The sequence below is a fragment of the Plectropomus leopardus genome, chromosome 19 (genome assembly GCF_026936395.1).
Source record: "Plectropomus leopardus strain MGB_pleo_1.0 chromosome 19, ASM2693639v1, whole genome shotgun sequence".
NCBI lineage: Eukaryota > Metazoa > Chordata > Actinopteri > Perciformes > Serranidae > Plectropomus > Plectropomus leopardus.
This window is the reverse complement of record NC_142194.1, coordinates 18,776,921-18,791,439: the sequence shown is the minus strand read 5'-3', so window position 1 is coordinate 18,791,439 and position 14,519 is coordinate 18,776,921. Positions and strand designations below refer to the sequence as shown.

The 14,519-nt window shown below is 39.0% G+C and overlaps 2 protein-coding genes and 1 long non-coding RNA gene across 4 annotated transcripts; 1 reads left to right on the top strand and 2 right to left on the bottom strand.

The window, feature by feature from the left end:
* Positions 1–6: 6 nt before the first annotated feature.
* Positions 7–3,406, bottom strand: cox6b1 (cytochrome c oxidase subunit 6B1). 2 transcript variants are annotated; one of them, XM_042508487.2, is made up of 4 exons: positions 3,249–3,406; positions 2,354–2,465; positions 1,947–2,047; positions 7–264 (listed from the first exon to the last, which is right to left on the bottom strand). In XM_042508487.2, exons 2-4 carry the CDS (start codon positions 2,457–2,459, stop codon positions 211–213), a joined length of 261 nt encoding a protein of 86 aa, XP_042364421.1. In that variant the 5' UTR covers positions 2,460–2,465; positions 3,249–3,406; the 3' UTR covers positions 7–210. The 2 variants fall into 2 exon arrangements, with proteins under 2 accessions (XP_042364421.1, XP_087926644.1); XM_088070518.1 differs by lacking the exon at positions 3,249–3,406 and adding an exon at positions 2,644–3,058.
* On the top strand, positions 1,066–12,311 carry LOC121959255 (uncharacterized). Its single transcript, XR_006106889.2, has 3 exons — positions 1,066–1,221; positions 11,162–11,241; positions 12,171–12,311. It is a non-coding gene; the product is annotated as an uncharacterized LOC121959255 (long non-coding RNA).
* On the bottom strand, positions 5,697–12,535 carry fam234a (family with sequence similarity 234 member A). The gene is made up of 11 exons (XM_042508485.2): positions 12,274–12,535; positions 12,078–12,188; positions 11,779–11,961; positions 11,148–11,272; positions 10,390–10,522; positions 9,711–9,843; positions 8,864–9,007; positions 8,477–8,558; positions 8,221–8,373; positions 8,034–8,136; positions 5,697–7,260 (listed from the first exon to the last, which is right to left on the bottom strand). The coding sequence occupies exons 1-11, from the start codon at positions 12,533–12,535 to the stop codon at positions 7,049–7,051; spliced, it is 1,641 nt and encodes a 546-aa protein (XP_042364419.1). The 3' UTR covers positions 5,697–7,048.
* Positions 12,536–14,519: the final 1,984 nt, after the last annotated feature.

Genomic DNA, 14,519 nt, shown 5'->3' with positions numbered 1-14,519 from the left:
CTGAGATACATAAATACATCCTGAGAGACTTTTAATGCAGAATCTGCTGTACATTTCACGGTATTCGTAAGGAATGATCATTGAGTTAAAGCACAGAGCGTCAGTGTCTGGGAGGGTGGTGATGGAGACACATGGTCTCCCACCACTTCTACAAACATTTAGCTGAAAAGATTACGTCTTTGCAGACCAACAGCTTCTGAGATGGCAGTCTTAGATTTTTCCTGGAAAGGTCCCCTCTTCTCTCTGGTCGTCCCATTTCTGCACCTGAAGGGACACATTTTTCAGAATGAAACTTATTTTTACACATAAGGAGTCATTTTTGAAACATTTTTGTTGGGTCATAAGAAAATGAGTCAATCTTTATATTCATGTTTTTTTTTCTTTTGTTTCGGGAAAACTCCTGCTGCAACATCACTGATTATAGGAGCCAGTTTGGTGTATAATAATAATAACTTCCTTTATATAACACCTTGAAAAACAAGATGTTTACAAAGTGCTTTAAGGGACAAAGCAGGGGCAGGATCGTAGGGAATAATAAAATAAACATCAACAAACGTGCCAAATGAAGGAAGGTCTAGAAAAGTCGAACAAAAAGGCAAGAACAAAATGCCAAACACAAAAGGTCAACAAGAATAAAGCAAATATAAGGAATAAAAGTGATAAAACAGGCAGATCTCAAAAGGCAGTTAAAGTACTAAATGAATACAGTTTTCAAACGTTAAAAAGGCGATACAAATATAAGAAAGAATATAAGACGACGTCAAATCAGTGGGGATAAAACAAAGATGAAAGATGATTAGATACATGAACAAGTAAATACATTTTTAAAAAGAAGATATTGAGAACATGACATCAGGACAAAGAATAGATAAATAGAGTAATTATTAACATGAGCTCAATATTTTAAAAGTGAGCCCAAGATGTTTTTGATCTGTGCTTTAATTTATGAGCATGGTTAGGTGAGAGTTACATTTTTCTCCTCTTATTTTTGTAAGTGCTCTTATTTTGAAGTCTCACAAACAGCGTGGGATAATTAGGAAAGTGTCCCAGGTGTCATCAGTTAGTTAATCAGCTCAGGAAGACACCAGCACACAGTTTTCCAGCTGCTTTTGTTTGTTTCAAGTTTTTTGTTGTAACTTCTAAGTATTTTTGGGTCATTATCACTAATATCTTCAGACTGGACCGTGAAAATCAACCTGCCACAATCAACATTTAAAGAAGGTAAATAACGCAACTCAACACATCTGCTCATTGTTTCATGTGGAAAGCGAGTTGGGATCTCTGCTGGGCGTCTGCATCGAAGTACATCACACATGAGAGTTTCAGTCCTTTGAGAGAAATGCACCAAAAATTGTCTTCAGGCTTAAAGGGACAGTTCACCCCAAAATTGAAAATACATATTTGTCCTCTTACCTGTAGTGTTGTTTATTAATCTAGGTTGTCATATTTAGGAAAAAAATGTAAAAATATATATTTTGGGGTAAAGTTTCCCTTAAATTACCAAAATATGTACCAAATGAAAAGGCCACTAAAAGCAATGCATAAGGTGTGTAGAATTTAAATCGTCAATTAATAGGAAACGTGTAATAATATATAATGTTGAACTATCAATGTTTCAAAAAAAAAGTTGAAGTCCTCATTTTTAGGACTTGCCATAAAAGGTAACTCAAAATGTGATTACCCCTCTTGAATTTATTGGCTGGGATTTATTTCAGTGGGCAATATCTAATTTTGGACTGCATATCTCGATGTTTTGGTTCTCAGGACTGTGCAGACTCACAGGAATGTGAGGAACGATAAAGTTGTTTGACCCCGGCTAAACAAACTCAGCCCACATAGGAGAGAGTGCAACATATATTCTGTCATCACTAATCAGCGTGCATGTGTCTTTTCATAGTGTTTTTTCTTTCATACAAAAAACAGTTGAGGTGATGAAAAATATTTACCCAGGATATGGGGCAGAGTGATTTGTAGACCCTCTTGTACCAGTCACAGGGGGTTGTGTCTACTCCTCTAGCATCCAGAACTTTTTGGCAGCGGTGATAGTCTATTAATAGAGAAACAACAATGAATATTAGACCATGACCTCGATCAGGGTTTGTCATGTCAGTCACCTTCAAAAAAATCTATTTACCTCCAGCTCAGAGATTAAAGGTCAACATGTCTAAAGACCTTAGCTCTAATGAGTGTTGAGAATATTAACTAATAATGTATTTTACCTAACTTACAAATGTAATATGCCTACATCATTAATTCAATAATATATTTGATTATAATTTAATATCTAGGTGGCATAGCATGTGTTTGTGGGTTTTTTTTAGTTGACTTCTTTGACCTTGACACGCAGTCTTACCCAGGTAGTTGGACCAGCAGTTCCTGGTCTGGTTCTGGTTTGGGAATCGGGCATCAAAGGGGGCAGTGCGATAATTCTGAAGTTTGGTCTGAATGTCATCAGCCATTTTCACCTGTCAAGAGAACATCATCAATGGATACTGAGCATGCAAAAAACTGCTTTACTGCCATCTCATCACCCTGAAAAAAAGGCTCTTTTTCAACATCCAGACACACTATGTGTGTCATAGAGACATAAATGCATCCATAGCTGTAGTCCAGCTATAGACACTGTACAGTGTATGGACTGACTCCTTATCGACGCTCTGTAGCTGACTCCAGGCGCGCAGACTACAGGCTCAGCAGATTATTTTGGGGAGATTTATGGGTGCTGCATGCGGACTCCCAAGGATGTTTCTGGAATTGCACAGTTTTCATCAAATACTCCTCTTCTAAAGAAAATCCATAGTGTAACACAAATTATTAACGCGCTCAAACAGGCGACTAATTGGAAACGTAGCCTAAAATGCGAGAAACAAATACAAAAAAACACGTCAAAATCGATTTTATCAGCCTTGCTCACCGTGTCTTTGAACGCATTTCCTCCTGACGTGACCCAGTTTCTGTTTCTTTTTCATATCAACACCTAATGATCAAAGGCTATTTCGTTTTATGAGGGTCATTGATTGCTATTAGCAGGGACATTAATACAACCTATTTGTGATAATGAGTTAAAACATCTAAAAGCACAACTGACAAGCAACTTACCATCCTCGAACTAGACAGCTGAGGCTATATAGATTAACTCTTCATAAATGCATAGACTATACAATGCATGTGTGTCTCAAGCGATAACAATAATGGCAAACTTATACTATTTTTAGAAGAAAAATGAAAGGCATGCAGGTAAACGTTACCTTCGTAAAGCAGTTGGTGGCTCGAGCGCTACGTGACTTTTATACCGGACGGTGAAGTGTGGCGTTTCTTGATAAGCAGTGTGCGCCCAGCGCGCGCGCTCCAAAGATGTTGCAGCCGTGCAGTCCTATCATGACGGTATGGCGGACACAGGTCACATTGAAATAAGAGGCAAACTCGGGTCAGATCACCTACACACATCTGCTTTAAGCGGTGTGCGGATAATGATGGGCGGCTGAGGTGAAGGGGGACGCCACAGGTGCAGCGTGCTGTTGTTTTATACGGTTTAATGTCATGTTTCTCACACAGCTGTGAACTTTTTTTTTTCCTTTATGCGGAAGTATTCTGCCATTCAGAATTTGTGTTAATCATTAACATGGGTGGAGTGTAGTACATTTACTCAAGTACTGTACTTTGATTTCTTTTTTTTCTCGTATTTTGTTTTTTCCCCCTATTTTTCTATTTATGTTTTCTATTAGGCTTCTATATATCTATATTTAGGATGTTTCTCTATTTTTTAATCAATTTTGAGTTTTAGGGGTGTTTGATTCTTTTTTAAATAACTTTGAGTTTCGGGTGTGTGTTTTTTACTATTTATAAAATATTTTTTCGTTTTTTTCTGGATGGGATGTTTTATATTTTTCTCATTGGGTACTTTTATTTAAAATAATTTAAGTACATTTTCCTGAGTATACTTACTTTTCCTTAAGTGCCATTTTTAATGCAGGACTTTTACTTATGACAGAGTATTTTTACAGTGTGGCATTAATACTTCTATCATTATATCAGTACTTCATGTGTTTTGTTGGAGTTGTAATAGGTTGTAGTGCTTAAAAAACATATTATGATACATTTGCCTATCTTCACCAAGCTAAAACTTATGAGCCGAGTTCATCCAAACTAGGAACTCTAGAAACTGTTGCCAGTTGCCAGGTCACATGGGGGCAGCAGCCTCACTGTTGATGAGTCACATGTGTTACAGCGGAATACCCTCGAAGAGCGCAGTCCTTATCAATGTGGCTGATCGGTTGTAAAGTGTATGTGTGCATCCAGCAGACTGACGCTGCATTTTTACAATGCGATGTATCTTCTAACTTCATTGATCGCCGATTTGAAAATCCTCCATCTGACCTCCGGAATCCTTATGCTCCTGTGGTATGTGCGCCTTACCTCCCCAAAAAGTCAGGTACGGCGGGATAAATGTTTCAAGATCCAGTTACCTCCCTACAGGGAGCGACTTTCCATTCCCAAAATTATTTTAGGAGGACACAAGCTTGTCAGCCGTCGTGCGTCATGGTAAGGCTGTGCGTTTCAACCCGTGTGATACGTGACAGACTTCAATACGTTAATGGACTACAGAGCCAGCCAGGCGCGTAAATGCGCATGGCTGCTATAGGCCTCCTCTATAGCTGTGCATTCCCTCAGTGCGCACACTACAACACAGGAGGGCAGCAAAGGTTCGACTTTATTATGGACACTTAGTTTTAGTTTTTCTAAATACACCAAGTAACTAGTCAGCATTTCATTGTTCATTGTTTGATATCAAATATGAAACAAGACAAAAAGATATAATAATTTACCTACAGTTTTCCATAGAAATGTGTTTTTAATCAGATGACTGTACCTTTATTTAGTGTTACTAAGGCTTTCAATAATAAATCTACCTTGTACCTTGTAAATATTAGATTGTTTCTTCACAGTTTCTGTTTTGTCAAGTTTATGACAGCAGACTTGATTTTTGCTCATCAGTCGTCAGTAAATTCGGGCAAAATAAATGATCCTGAGCCAATGTCTCTCATTGAGTCAACAGTATGATCATACATTAAATTTAGATAAAAGAAGTAGACTTAAGGGAACTATTGCATCCAATTTGTTTGGTTTTGTAAGGTCTACTACTTAAATTACTAAAATTAGAAAGACACTCCAGCTGCAGGGCCAGCCTTAGACTTTCGGGGGCCCAAAGAAGAATTTGGTTTGGGGTCCCCCCTCCTTGTAAAGTGTTCGCATGGAACCAAACCCACTTGTGTATTGTAAATATTAGTTAAGGCCAAATAAGCATGCAATGACTAAAGTGAGACCTATTAGCAGCAACATTATCAAAAAGAAACCACAGTAAACACAGTATATTAACCCTTACCCTTTGGCTGTTTTTTATTCTTTAAATCCTGGGAGCACTTTTTTCATAGTGAGCAGTAAATTACTTACCTGACCTACCTAAATTGTCCATTTCATCTCTCTGAGCTTATTGTTTTTTTTCCATATTCATTGGCAAAAATGGCACAAAATGTTGTCCAAATTTATCTAGGGATTCTATTTTTATTTTGTTATGTTTGGGCCCATAACCAGCTGCTTATATTACATAATAGTTAGGGCCTGATGTGCACAGCTACATTCTGCTTCCACCGTCTTTTCTCCCATAAAAAGGCATATTAAAGGTGAAACAAAAGCAGTTATTTTAAAACTGTTTAATATTGCTTAAATTCAAACATATCAAGTCAGAAAGAAAAACCAGCTCTGACAAAGGCCTGCCCAACAGGTTCAATTCATAAATGTACAGCTAAAACAAGAACCTCATTTTCACTTATTTTAGTAATATATATATATATATATATCTATCAATGAGGGAAAACAACAGCTTTGCAAGGAGCTGTAAACCCACAGCAGTGACTCAGCATTATGGAAAGCCTTTAAGGCTCAGCATCGAGTGCGTCTAAGGTTCAATCAGTGTGCATTAGGGCTGCAACAAATGATTATTTGTATTTTTGATTAATTTGCCACTTATTTTCAAAATTAATCGATTCATTACTTAGTCCAAAAAAAGAGTAAAAAATGGTCATAACAATTTCTCAGAACCCAAAAAGATGTCTTCAAACTGTTTCTTTAGTTCAACAAAAACCTCAAAACCCAAAGACTGTTTATGTACTATCGTAAATGACAATAAAAAGCAGCAAATTCAAACATCTTAGAATCTGAAACCTGCAAATGTTTGGCATTTTTGCTTGAAAATTGACTAAAAGAATTAATCAATAATTACAATAATTGGCCATTAATTTCTTTTGACCCACTAATCAATTAATGGTTGCAGCTCTATTGAAATAGCATCACAAGTTACAGCATGTAGTGATTATCAACAACAGTACCACTGACTAGAAAACTGCCTGACTACTTTCATTAAGAGAATACGTTAAATAAAAAAATGTAACCACACAGTGTGGACCTTAAGGTTGGTGGGGTTTCTGTTGTATTTCAAGTTTGATTGTACATCTGTCTGCTGAGGATAGTGTACCAATAGAAAAGCCCTGTCATTGTGCAGCCATTCCTTTCAGGCTACTATCATTTTACACAGGCACAACCACCTGCAGTGGTTGGCATGCATCTGTTACTTTTTAAGGCCAATGCGACATAAAGTTGCATAGATTCATAAAATAATCCAGCCTCTGCAATTTAAAAAAAAAAGCATTGCATCGATGCATGAAAGTGCTAGGAACAGTACAGCAGATCCTCTGATGGATCTATCAGCAGGAGAAGAGCAGAAATGTGTGATTGTCAGGCAACAGGAGCTCTTTGGACACTTCACAATATCAAACTCATGTCTGAAAACAGGTAATACCCGGTTGAAATTTATGGAAGAGCCCTGTCAAATCAAGTCAACCAAAGTCTCAAAACACAAAGGAATATTTTTGGTTGTCAGCAGTTTGTAAGTCATAGCTAATATAGACACATTTTTTAGTCGCCAAACAGCCAGTTGTGACGAAATGGTTCGAACACTGAGGATATACTCTACATTTTACACTTGGTCCTTTCACCATTCACTGAAGCGGAGACGGTTGAAGGCCTCTTTGATGTCATCGTTGGTCTCTGTGCTTCCGCCGCTGCCAATACGGAGCACTTTACTGTCAGGGACGCCTTGCTTCAGCTTCTGCTTTCTGAGGACCACAGTGCCTTCGGCTCCCTCTGTCTCAGGACCTGTCAGCAGGATGTAGGCGGCGTGGCGTCCACGCTCCAACAGCGTGGCTGAGGTAAAAACAAAGAGACAATCACACAGAGAGCTGACACGCGTTTCCCCATACCCGCAACAATTGATTCACCTGTTGTGGTAAATAACCCTGGGCGGTATGTAATGTTTCATACCTTCCTGAAATTTCACCGGGGGAATACTGTGGGCTCTAATAGCCCCCCAACGACAGGTGTGCTACTAACTTTCAGCTTTTCAGATAAATAAATACAAAATAGAAACCCACAAAACGTTAATTTAAGTAATATTCTCACACCTATTTTCTTCATTATAGAGAAATACAACTGCACACCTTTTAATTCAAGTATCAGAAACAAAATAAAACTCAATCAAACTGTCTTGGTTAGTCTTGCTAGTAATCTAGTTAGTAAATCCAGTTCTAACAATCACAAGCTACGGTTTGGTTGAAATAAATCCTTAATTCACTGAGTTAGATGTAAAAAACAAGCTGTTATTCCCCATGGTGTCCCTTTGCCTTTGCTGGCCGTCGGCTGTTTACAGTCCTGTAACTTATCCCTCCACCTCTAGGTGTCTGGGTGTCTTTCAGCTCAGCTGCTTGTTCCCCCAGTAGGGACCAAACTGAGCTCTGGTGGTGTGTGCTGTGCACTACATACGATGAGTTTAATAGAAAGAGGAACACCTGTATTTGTTCGGTATTGAAACGGTATTGAAAAACATACCCTGGGGGATTTCTAAATACCCTGGTGTACTGTAATACCGCCAAAGCCTGGTGTTAAAGTTCACTGATGAAATGATTTAGAGAAAAAAGCACCTTTAAATGCTATGATGTGGTCTGTGAAACTGGTTGACTCAAGGAGGACTTTGGAGTAGAGAGGATTGAGCAAGTAAGAATGTTGGTCACTCCCTAATGGCTCCTGGAAGGAAAAATTTGAGTCTGATTAGCATTTTGAAAGAGATCTGTTGAGATGCATATTTAAATAAAAAGGCAGTTTACTTACAGATGAGTTGCTGTCTGAGGGCATCATGCCCCAAAACACAAAGACCGAGAAGGAGTTTGCGGTGTGTATTGATGCGGGTATTGGGGAGTTGGGACTTTTCAAAAGGTTGACTTCCCACAGCACACCACCAGACTTCCCATCAAGAATGATTACCTACGCACCGGACAGGCAGTGAATTACAGTGAATTTATGATTCAAAATCGATCGCATGAGAGAAGCTGGTCTCAGAAAAGGAAATGTATCACATTGTTCTTACCCTCTTTGTGTTGTTGCCAATATCCTCCTCGATGACAACATCAAGTAAACCGTCTTTGTTAAAGTGTCCAAAGGAGGGCTCACTGAATGAAGGTGAACACAGAGGAGACAACTTATTTGACTCAGTCGGGTTATAAATATAGTAAATAGTTTACTTTGCTCTCCCAAGTAAAAGATAACCAAAATGCATCCACAGGTGTTTAATAGGGTTGTTGATAAATACAGAAGACTTAGTAATTACTCATATGTGGCTTTAGGAGTGAGTGAGTGGCATCATAATAGAATTTGATTCCCTGTCAAAACATTATTTTGCAATAGGGTGACACCAACTGCTAAAGCTATAATTAATTTGTATGTGCAGTATATATATACAAGCATGATAGGTCACCTGAGGACTGAGCTGGTATTGAATCTCCACACTAGCTGCAAATGTTTTCCATCAACTAATGCCACGTCCTTCGCAGTCACAACCAGCAGGTTGGGTGGATCATCTGTTTCTCCTGTTCGTAGCACTCGTCTCACTGAATCAGATCTACAAAGTAGAGATAAATATTAGCAAAAATTCTAAAGCAAAAAATCCAGAATGTTGAAACGCTGTTTAAGGAATGCTTCATCCCCCAAATGACCATTATCAATCGGATATAATGACTGAATGGTAAATGAAACTTTATCTATGCACTCTTTGAAGACTTCAGACTTCATTTACAAAAACAGTAGTTTTACCTCACTGAACAGCTTGTGTTGGCAGCTTCTGGTCTACCACTGCCACAATCAGTCAGTTTGTGTTATTGTGTGACTTTGGTGTTTTAAAGGGTTAGCTCAGATTCACCAAAGTCACAAAACAACACAACAGACTACCAATCATGAAAGCAGTAAACCAGCAGCTCCTGTGTTCCCTGAGATAAAATTAACATTTTTTGTCTGTTTTTTTTTATAATCTGGCTGTCTGTTTGGAAAGCTCTGAGCATACAGCTGGATAAATGACACTTGGATTATACTGCATGAGTTGTGTGAGAGTTTGTGAAAGATGTTTTGATGCAGTTTTGCTGTTGTTAGAAGAAAACTCCCCATGACTTTAATTCACGAGGAATTTTCTCCTCTTTTGGATTCTTTGTTCGCTGTGAAGGCATGCAAGAAAAATGTGTTCTTCATGAATTCCACATAACGCAGGGTGAGGAGCTGATGCACAGACGGTCATTTCGGGGGTGAAGTATTCCTTTAAGGTTGCTTCTTACTCAAAGATGGGTACGAGGCCGGATGCTGCACTGGCATTCTTCTCCCAGTGTTTATCCTTCTTGAGCCCGGCCTCCATCCCTGCTTTAGCCTGGGCAGCAATCCTCCACAGCGCCAGTCCGTACAAGCCGGTGTCTGTGAATGAGCACAAGGTTACTCACTACTGCCTCAAGTGTGTCGTACATCCAAGTTTATACATCTACAGCACATCTGCACAACAGCTGTATCACAACAAGAAGTCAAGTTTGTAAGAGTAGTGCTTAGAAGGAGTATTCTTTATAAAATTAAGATGAAAATGAGGTGTTGAAACACATCATCCAACACACTAAGAAAAACAAAAATGAATGTATGACAAAGACCTCTTTGTACCTAATACTAAGCTACACCACAAGACTATCATTCTCCTACTTTTAGGCACCCAATTCCTGACAAAAACAGAACATACCCCGAGGATAGTTTTAATTCAAATCCCATTCGTTTCCAGACCCGTAATAAGGCTTTTAAATCTCTTTATAGCTTTGGAATAGTTTCTCTTCTACAGAGGAGCTGACCTGCAAATCTAATTTCTGACTCTTTGTTACAGATACAGTTTGCACTCCTCCATTAGGAGAGACTTGACTGGTCTGACTGCAGATAAACAGCAACATGTTGTGACTGTGGAAGCAGATTGAAGATACAAACCTTTTTGAAGTAATACGTAGTGAGAACCTTCTGTAGTGCGATGGAGAAGATGACTGGTTGTCTCTGTGGAGTCAAGAACCACCGTCGAACCAATCTCAAGACCCGTCTTCCCTGAGAGGAATACTAGATGAGTCTGCAGATATGAAGGGAGATATGACCGTTAAATCTGGTGAAATTTGTTTTGCTGCAACCAGGTTTCCTACAGCTTAAGGCAAATTAAATTTAAGATTTTTTAAGACTTTTAATATCACTCTGGATAAAACTTAAGACCAGTTTTACAGTAATGAAGCTTTGGAAAAACAAAACAAAAAACTTGAACCTAAATTTTTACATAGAGTAAGGACAACTTTGCCCAAACATTTATTGTAACATAAAACATTACATTTTTGGTCCAGTGAAAAAGTTAGATCTGATTAAAATTGCACAAATACCTGGCATTTATTGGTGAGTTTACTACCAATTTTGTGTGTCTCACTCTGTATCTATGTCTGTATGTTTTTAAAGCAGAAGCGGCTGTGCAATTATTTTGCGATTTCACAATGCAACGTCGGACAAAAAATACTTTCTTAAAATCCTACTACTACATCTTTACATGTTTAAGACATCTGAAAGATTGATTTAAGACATTTTAATACCAATTAAGGTCTTTTTTTTAGACAAATTGTAAAACTCTTTATGGATCCATGGGTACCATGTGTAACTGTAAGATAAGCAAAGAAATAAATATTGCAGTAATAACTGACATCTCTGATGCTCACCTGTGTGTTGTCAGATGCCACCAGAGCCACGTCTTCGACCTTGTCCCCATCCAGATCTGGAACACTAAGAACGGGCAAAGTGCTGCGGAGACCGGTAGGCTGAGGCTGCTGCCACATGATATTACCTGCATGCACACATACACACACACACACACACACACACAAATATCACAGGCACTCAATCCGATTTGAGTTTATCTGATTTCATAACAAAAAACTACAACTTTCCTTGAGCATTTCAAGATTGACTCAGGTAAAATTGATTAAAATTAGTTAGTAAGTTGTAATTAGTAAAGGCCCATACTCAGTTTTTATCAATAAAATTGAATTAATTCCCATTCCTAAGGACAAATAACACCAGAAAAATGTAGAAGGTGGTATAATCACATAAAAATTCTCACACAGAAATGGGCTTTAACATTTTTATGTCCATCTAAAGAATAATTAAAATATCAGAGAGTTTAAAAAAACTCAGGTGTTCTGTTGTTTAAATGTGTTCAAATAGAAATTACTTTTAGTGTAGAAAATTGCTGAAAAGATTTGTAAAAGCTGTATAATTAGCGACACATAATGTAAATGTGATGGCTTTTATAGTATCAGTGATACAGAGACAGATTAATGAGTCACTAACCAGTGTGTTTGTCAATAGCTGTGAGTTGGTCAGAGTGGGACAGCAGACAGCCCCAGTTTCTGCCTGTTTCTTCATCCAGGCCACACTGAGCCCAGTGGAACTCAGGAGCCAGTGGACGCTCCCACAGGGTCTCTCCATCTGTCCCATCCACTGCTAACAAAAACACACATGGCGAGGGCAGACCTGGAAAACACACAAAGAGCGTCTCAATTTCACAAAACAAGGCACCATAAGGACAGCAATCCAGCTCTAGCTTCCTTGTGATTAATGAATCAATAAAAACTGAATTCCATATTTACCTGCATTAACACACGTATTGTTCTGACTGCCTTCTGTGTCCTTGACGACAAACAGGACATCATTCACCTTGTCTTTGCTTGTATCTTCAACAGCTAAGAAGTCGTAGGTTGCTGTGGCCGAAGAGGAGAAAATAGCAATAAGTCCCACAAACAATAAAGCACTACCGAGCAGTGAAAAGCCCACAGCTGCACACACCTGCTTGAGAGAAAGTCCTGTTCCAGGTAATGCGATACTGTGGTCTCACAGGGCAGGGGATGATGAAGGAGAAGGCAAACACTATGGTGAGGCACAGGAACAAGGAGAAGAAGAAGACTGCGGTTCGCCAATGGGTCAGTTTGGAAAGACCCAAGACTTCTTTACAACTCTTTTTCTTCAGCTCTGTTGCTGTTCCTGTCTCAGCGCCGTCCTCGCCCCTCTTCAAAGGGTCGCCCTCGGTGGCACTGCCTGTGGTCTCCATTGTCACCTCAATGCATTACCGGTCCACAGATCTACTCGACAGGAAAAGTGCTCACAGTAAAACCTTACTGCAATATAATGCAGGTCTTACATAAACACTTAAACTGCAAAACCCTGTTTAATGGCTATGTATACTCCTATTGTGGTATAGAATTTGCTGCTGTATCTGTTCCAGTGTGGAGAAAACTACAAACCTGCATGTGTCAAAATAATCTGCAGTAACAACAGATAAAACTTGCTGGCAATCACAGATATACTACATGAAAAAATACTGAAAGCAGCAGTGTCTGTCCGTCCAGCTATTTCTGCTGCATCAACCTTTGTAGATCTGAGCCTATTCAAACGTGCCAGCACTGACTCCAGAGATTTCTCAGCACAAAAACAACAAACCCATAATGAACAATCATCATCACCCAGGCTAGCAGGCCGAAGTTAGCTTCCGATTCGTAGCTCTCAATGCAGCTGTTGAGTGAAGAGTTAAGGGAAACGTTTTATGCAAAGCTTGCCGACCAGTTCTCGGCTTTTTGCACCCCCTGCTGTGTTGAAAGCATGTTGGGCGTTTTAAGCAAAGCCTCTGCGTTTTCTGAAACCCACTTTCATATTTGTGAAACCTTTATTCTATATGTCATTATGCAAAAAAATGGGAGTTTTCACTGCGTTTTTCACATGAAGGCCACCTTGAACTTTTTCCAGAGAGGCTAAAAATAATTTGAAACACAATTTCAGATTTGTGAAACCGATATTCCATTTGTGAAAATGCAACAAAAAAGGGGGAAATTTCACTGCATTTCCCCATGTAAACAACATTGGACCAGGTTCATATCAGAAAACACTTTAGTTACATGGCTCAAATCTGAGCAGATCATCCCAGAGAGGCTAAAACTGTTTTAAAGTTGTTAAACTTTTATTTTATTTATGAAGATGCAAAAAAGGGAGGTTTCACTGCATTTCCCCATGGGGTAAATACAATGAAATCTCCTTTTTTTGCATTTTAACAGACACAAGGGTTTCACATATATGAAATTGCGTTTTAAATAATCTTTAGCCTCTCTGGAATAATCTAGTTCAGATTCGACCCGCCTAAGAAAATTGTTTTTTAAGAGAGACCTGGTCCAACGTGGTCTTTAAGTAAAAATGCAGTGAAATCTACCTTTTTGCATTTTCACAAATAGAATAAAGGTTTCCCAAATTTGAAAGCGGGTTTTAGACAACCTTGAGACTTAACTTAAAACGTCTGCCATGATTTCACCACAGTAAGAGGTGCAAAAAGCCTAAAATCGGTCGTTAAACATGTAAATTACGTTTCCCTTAACGCCTCTTACTTGCTGAATCAGAAGCAATGAATCGTGAACTAACTTCAGCGTCTGGCACTCTGTTATATATCCTATAGCCTAAGGCTTATACTCTTAGATTAATGTATGCCAGTCAGCAGACTCATTTGATGACAAAACAGTGTCAAAATCAGCGAATTTACCGTACGGTATTAGCTAGGCAGCCCGAAATGAACACTACCTCCGAGTAACGTTAGCTCGGTGTCAGATAGCTATTATTGTTAGCCAGCTTTGGTTTGTAAAGTTACGGTAAACCAGTCTGGTTAGTTTGCTAACTTGTTGAACAAAGGCTAGGCCCCACAGAGGCAGGCATACGGACTCACATTATAACAAGAGTCCAGATACTTGGCGTTCAATTAAGAATTTAAACTGACTCATAAAAAGTTGTTCTTACTTTCCTCTTCACCGTCGCCTGATGTGGTCACTGCAGCGGCTAACTACAGGTAGTAAAAGGCCTGACACACCGACGACCTGCCTGTCAACCTCAGCTGCGTAAACATATCACAGTCAAGCCCACTGAGACTCGAGGTATTACTGCCCTGAGCTTGTCTGTCAGGTAGACCCTTTTCTATGCCTATGTCGAAGATTCACGGACCAAATGATGTCAACACCCCAGCTACCAAACCAAGTTGAACATTAAAAAAAATTGCATAA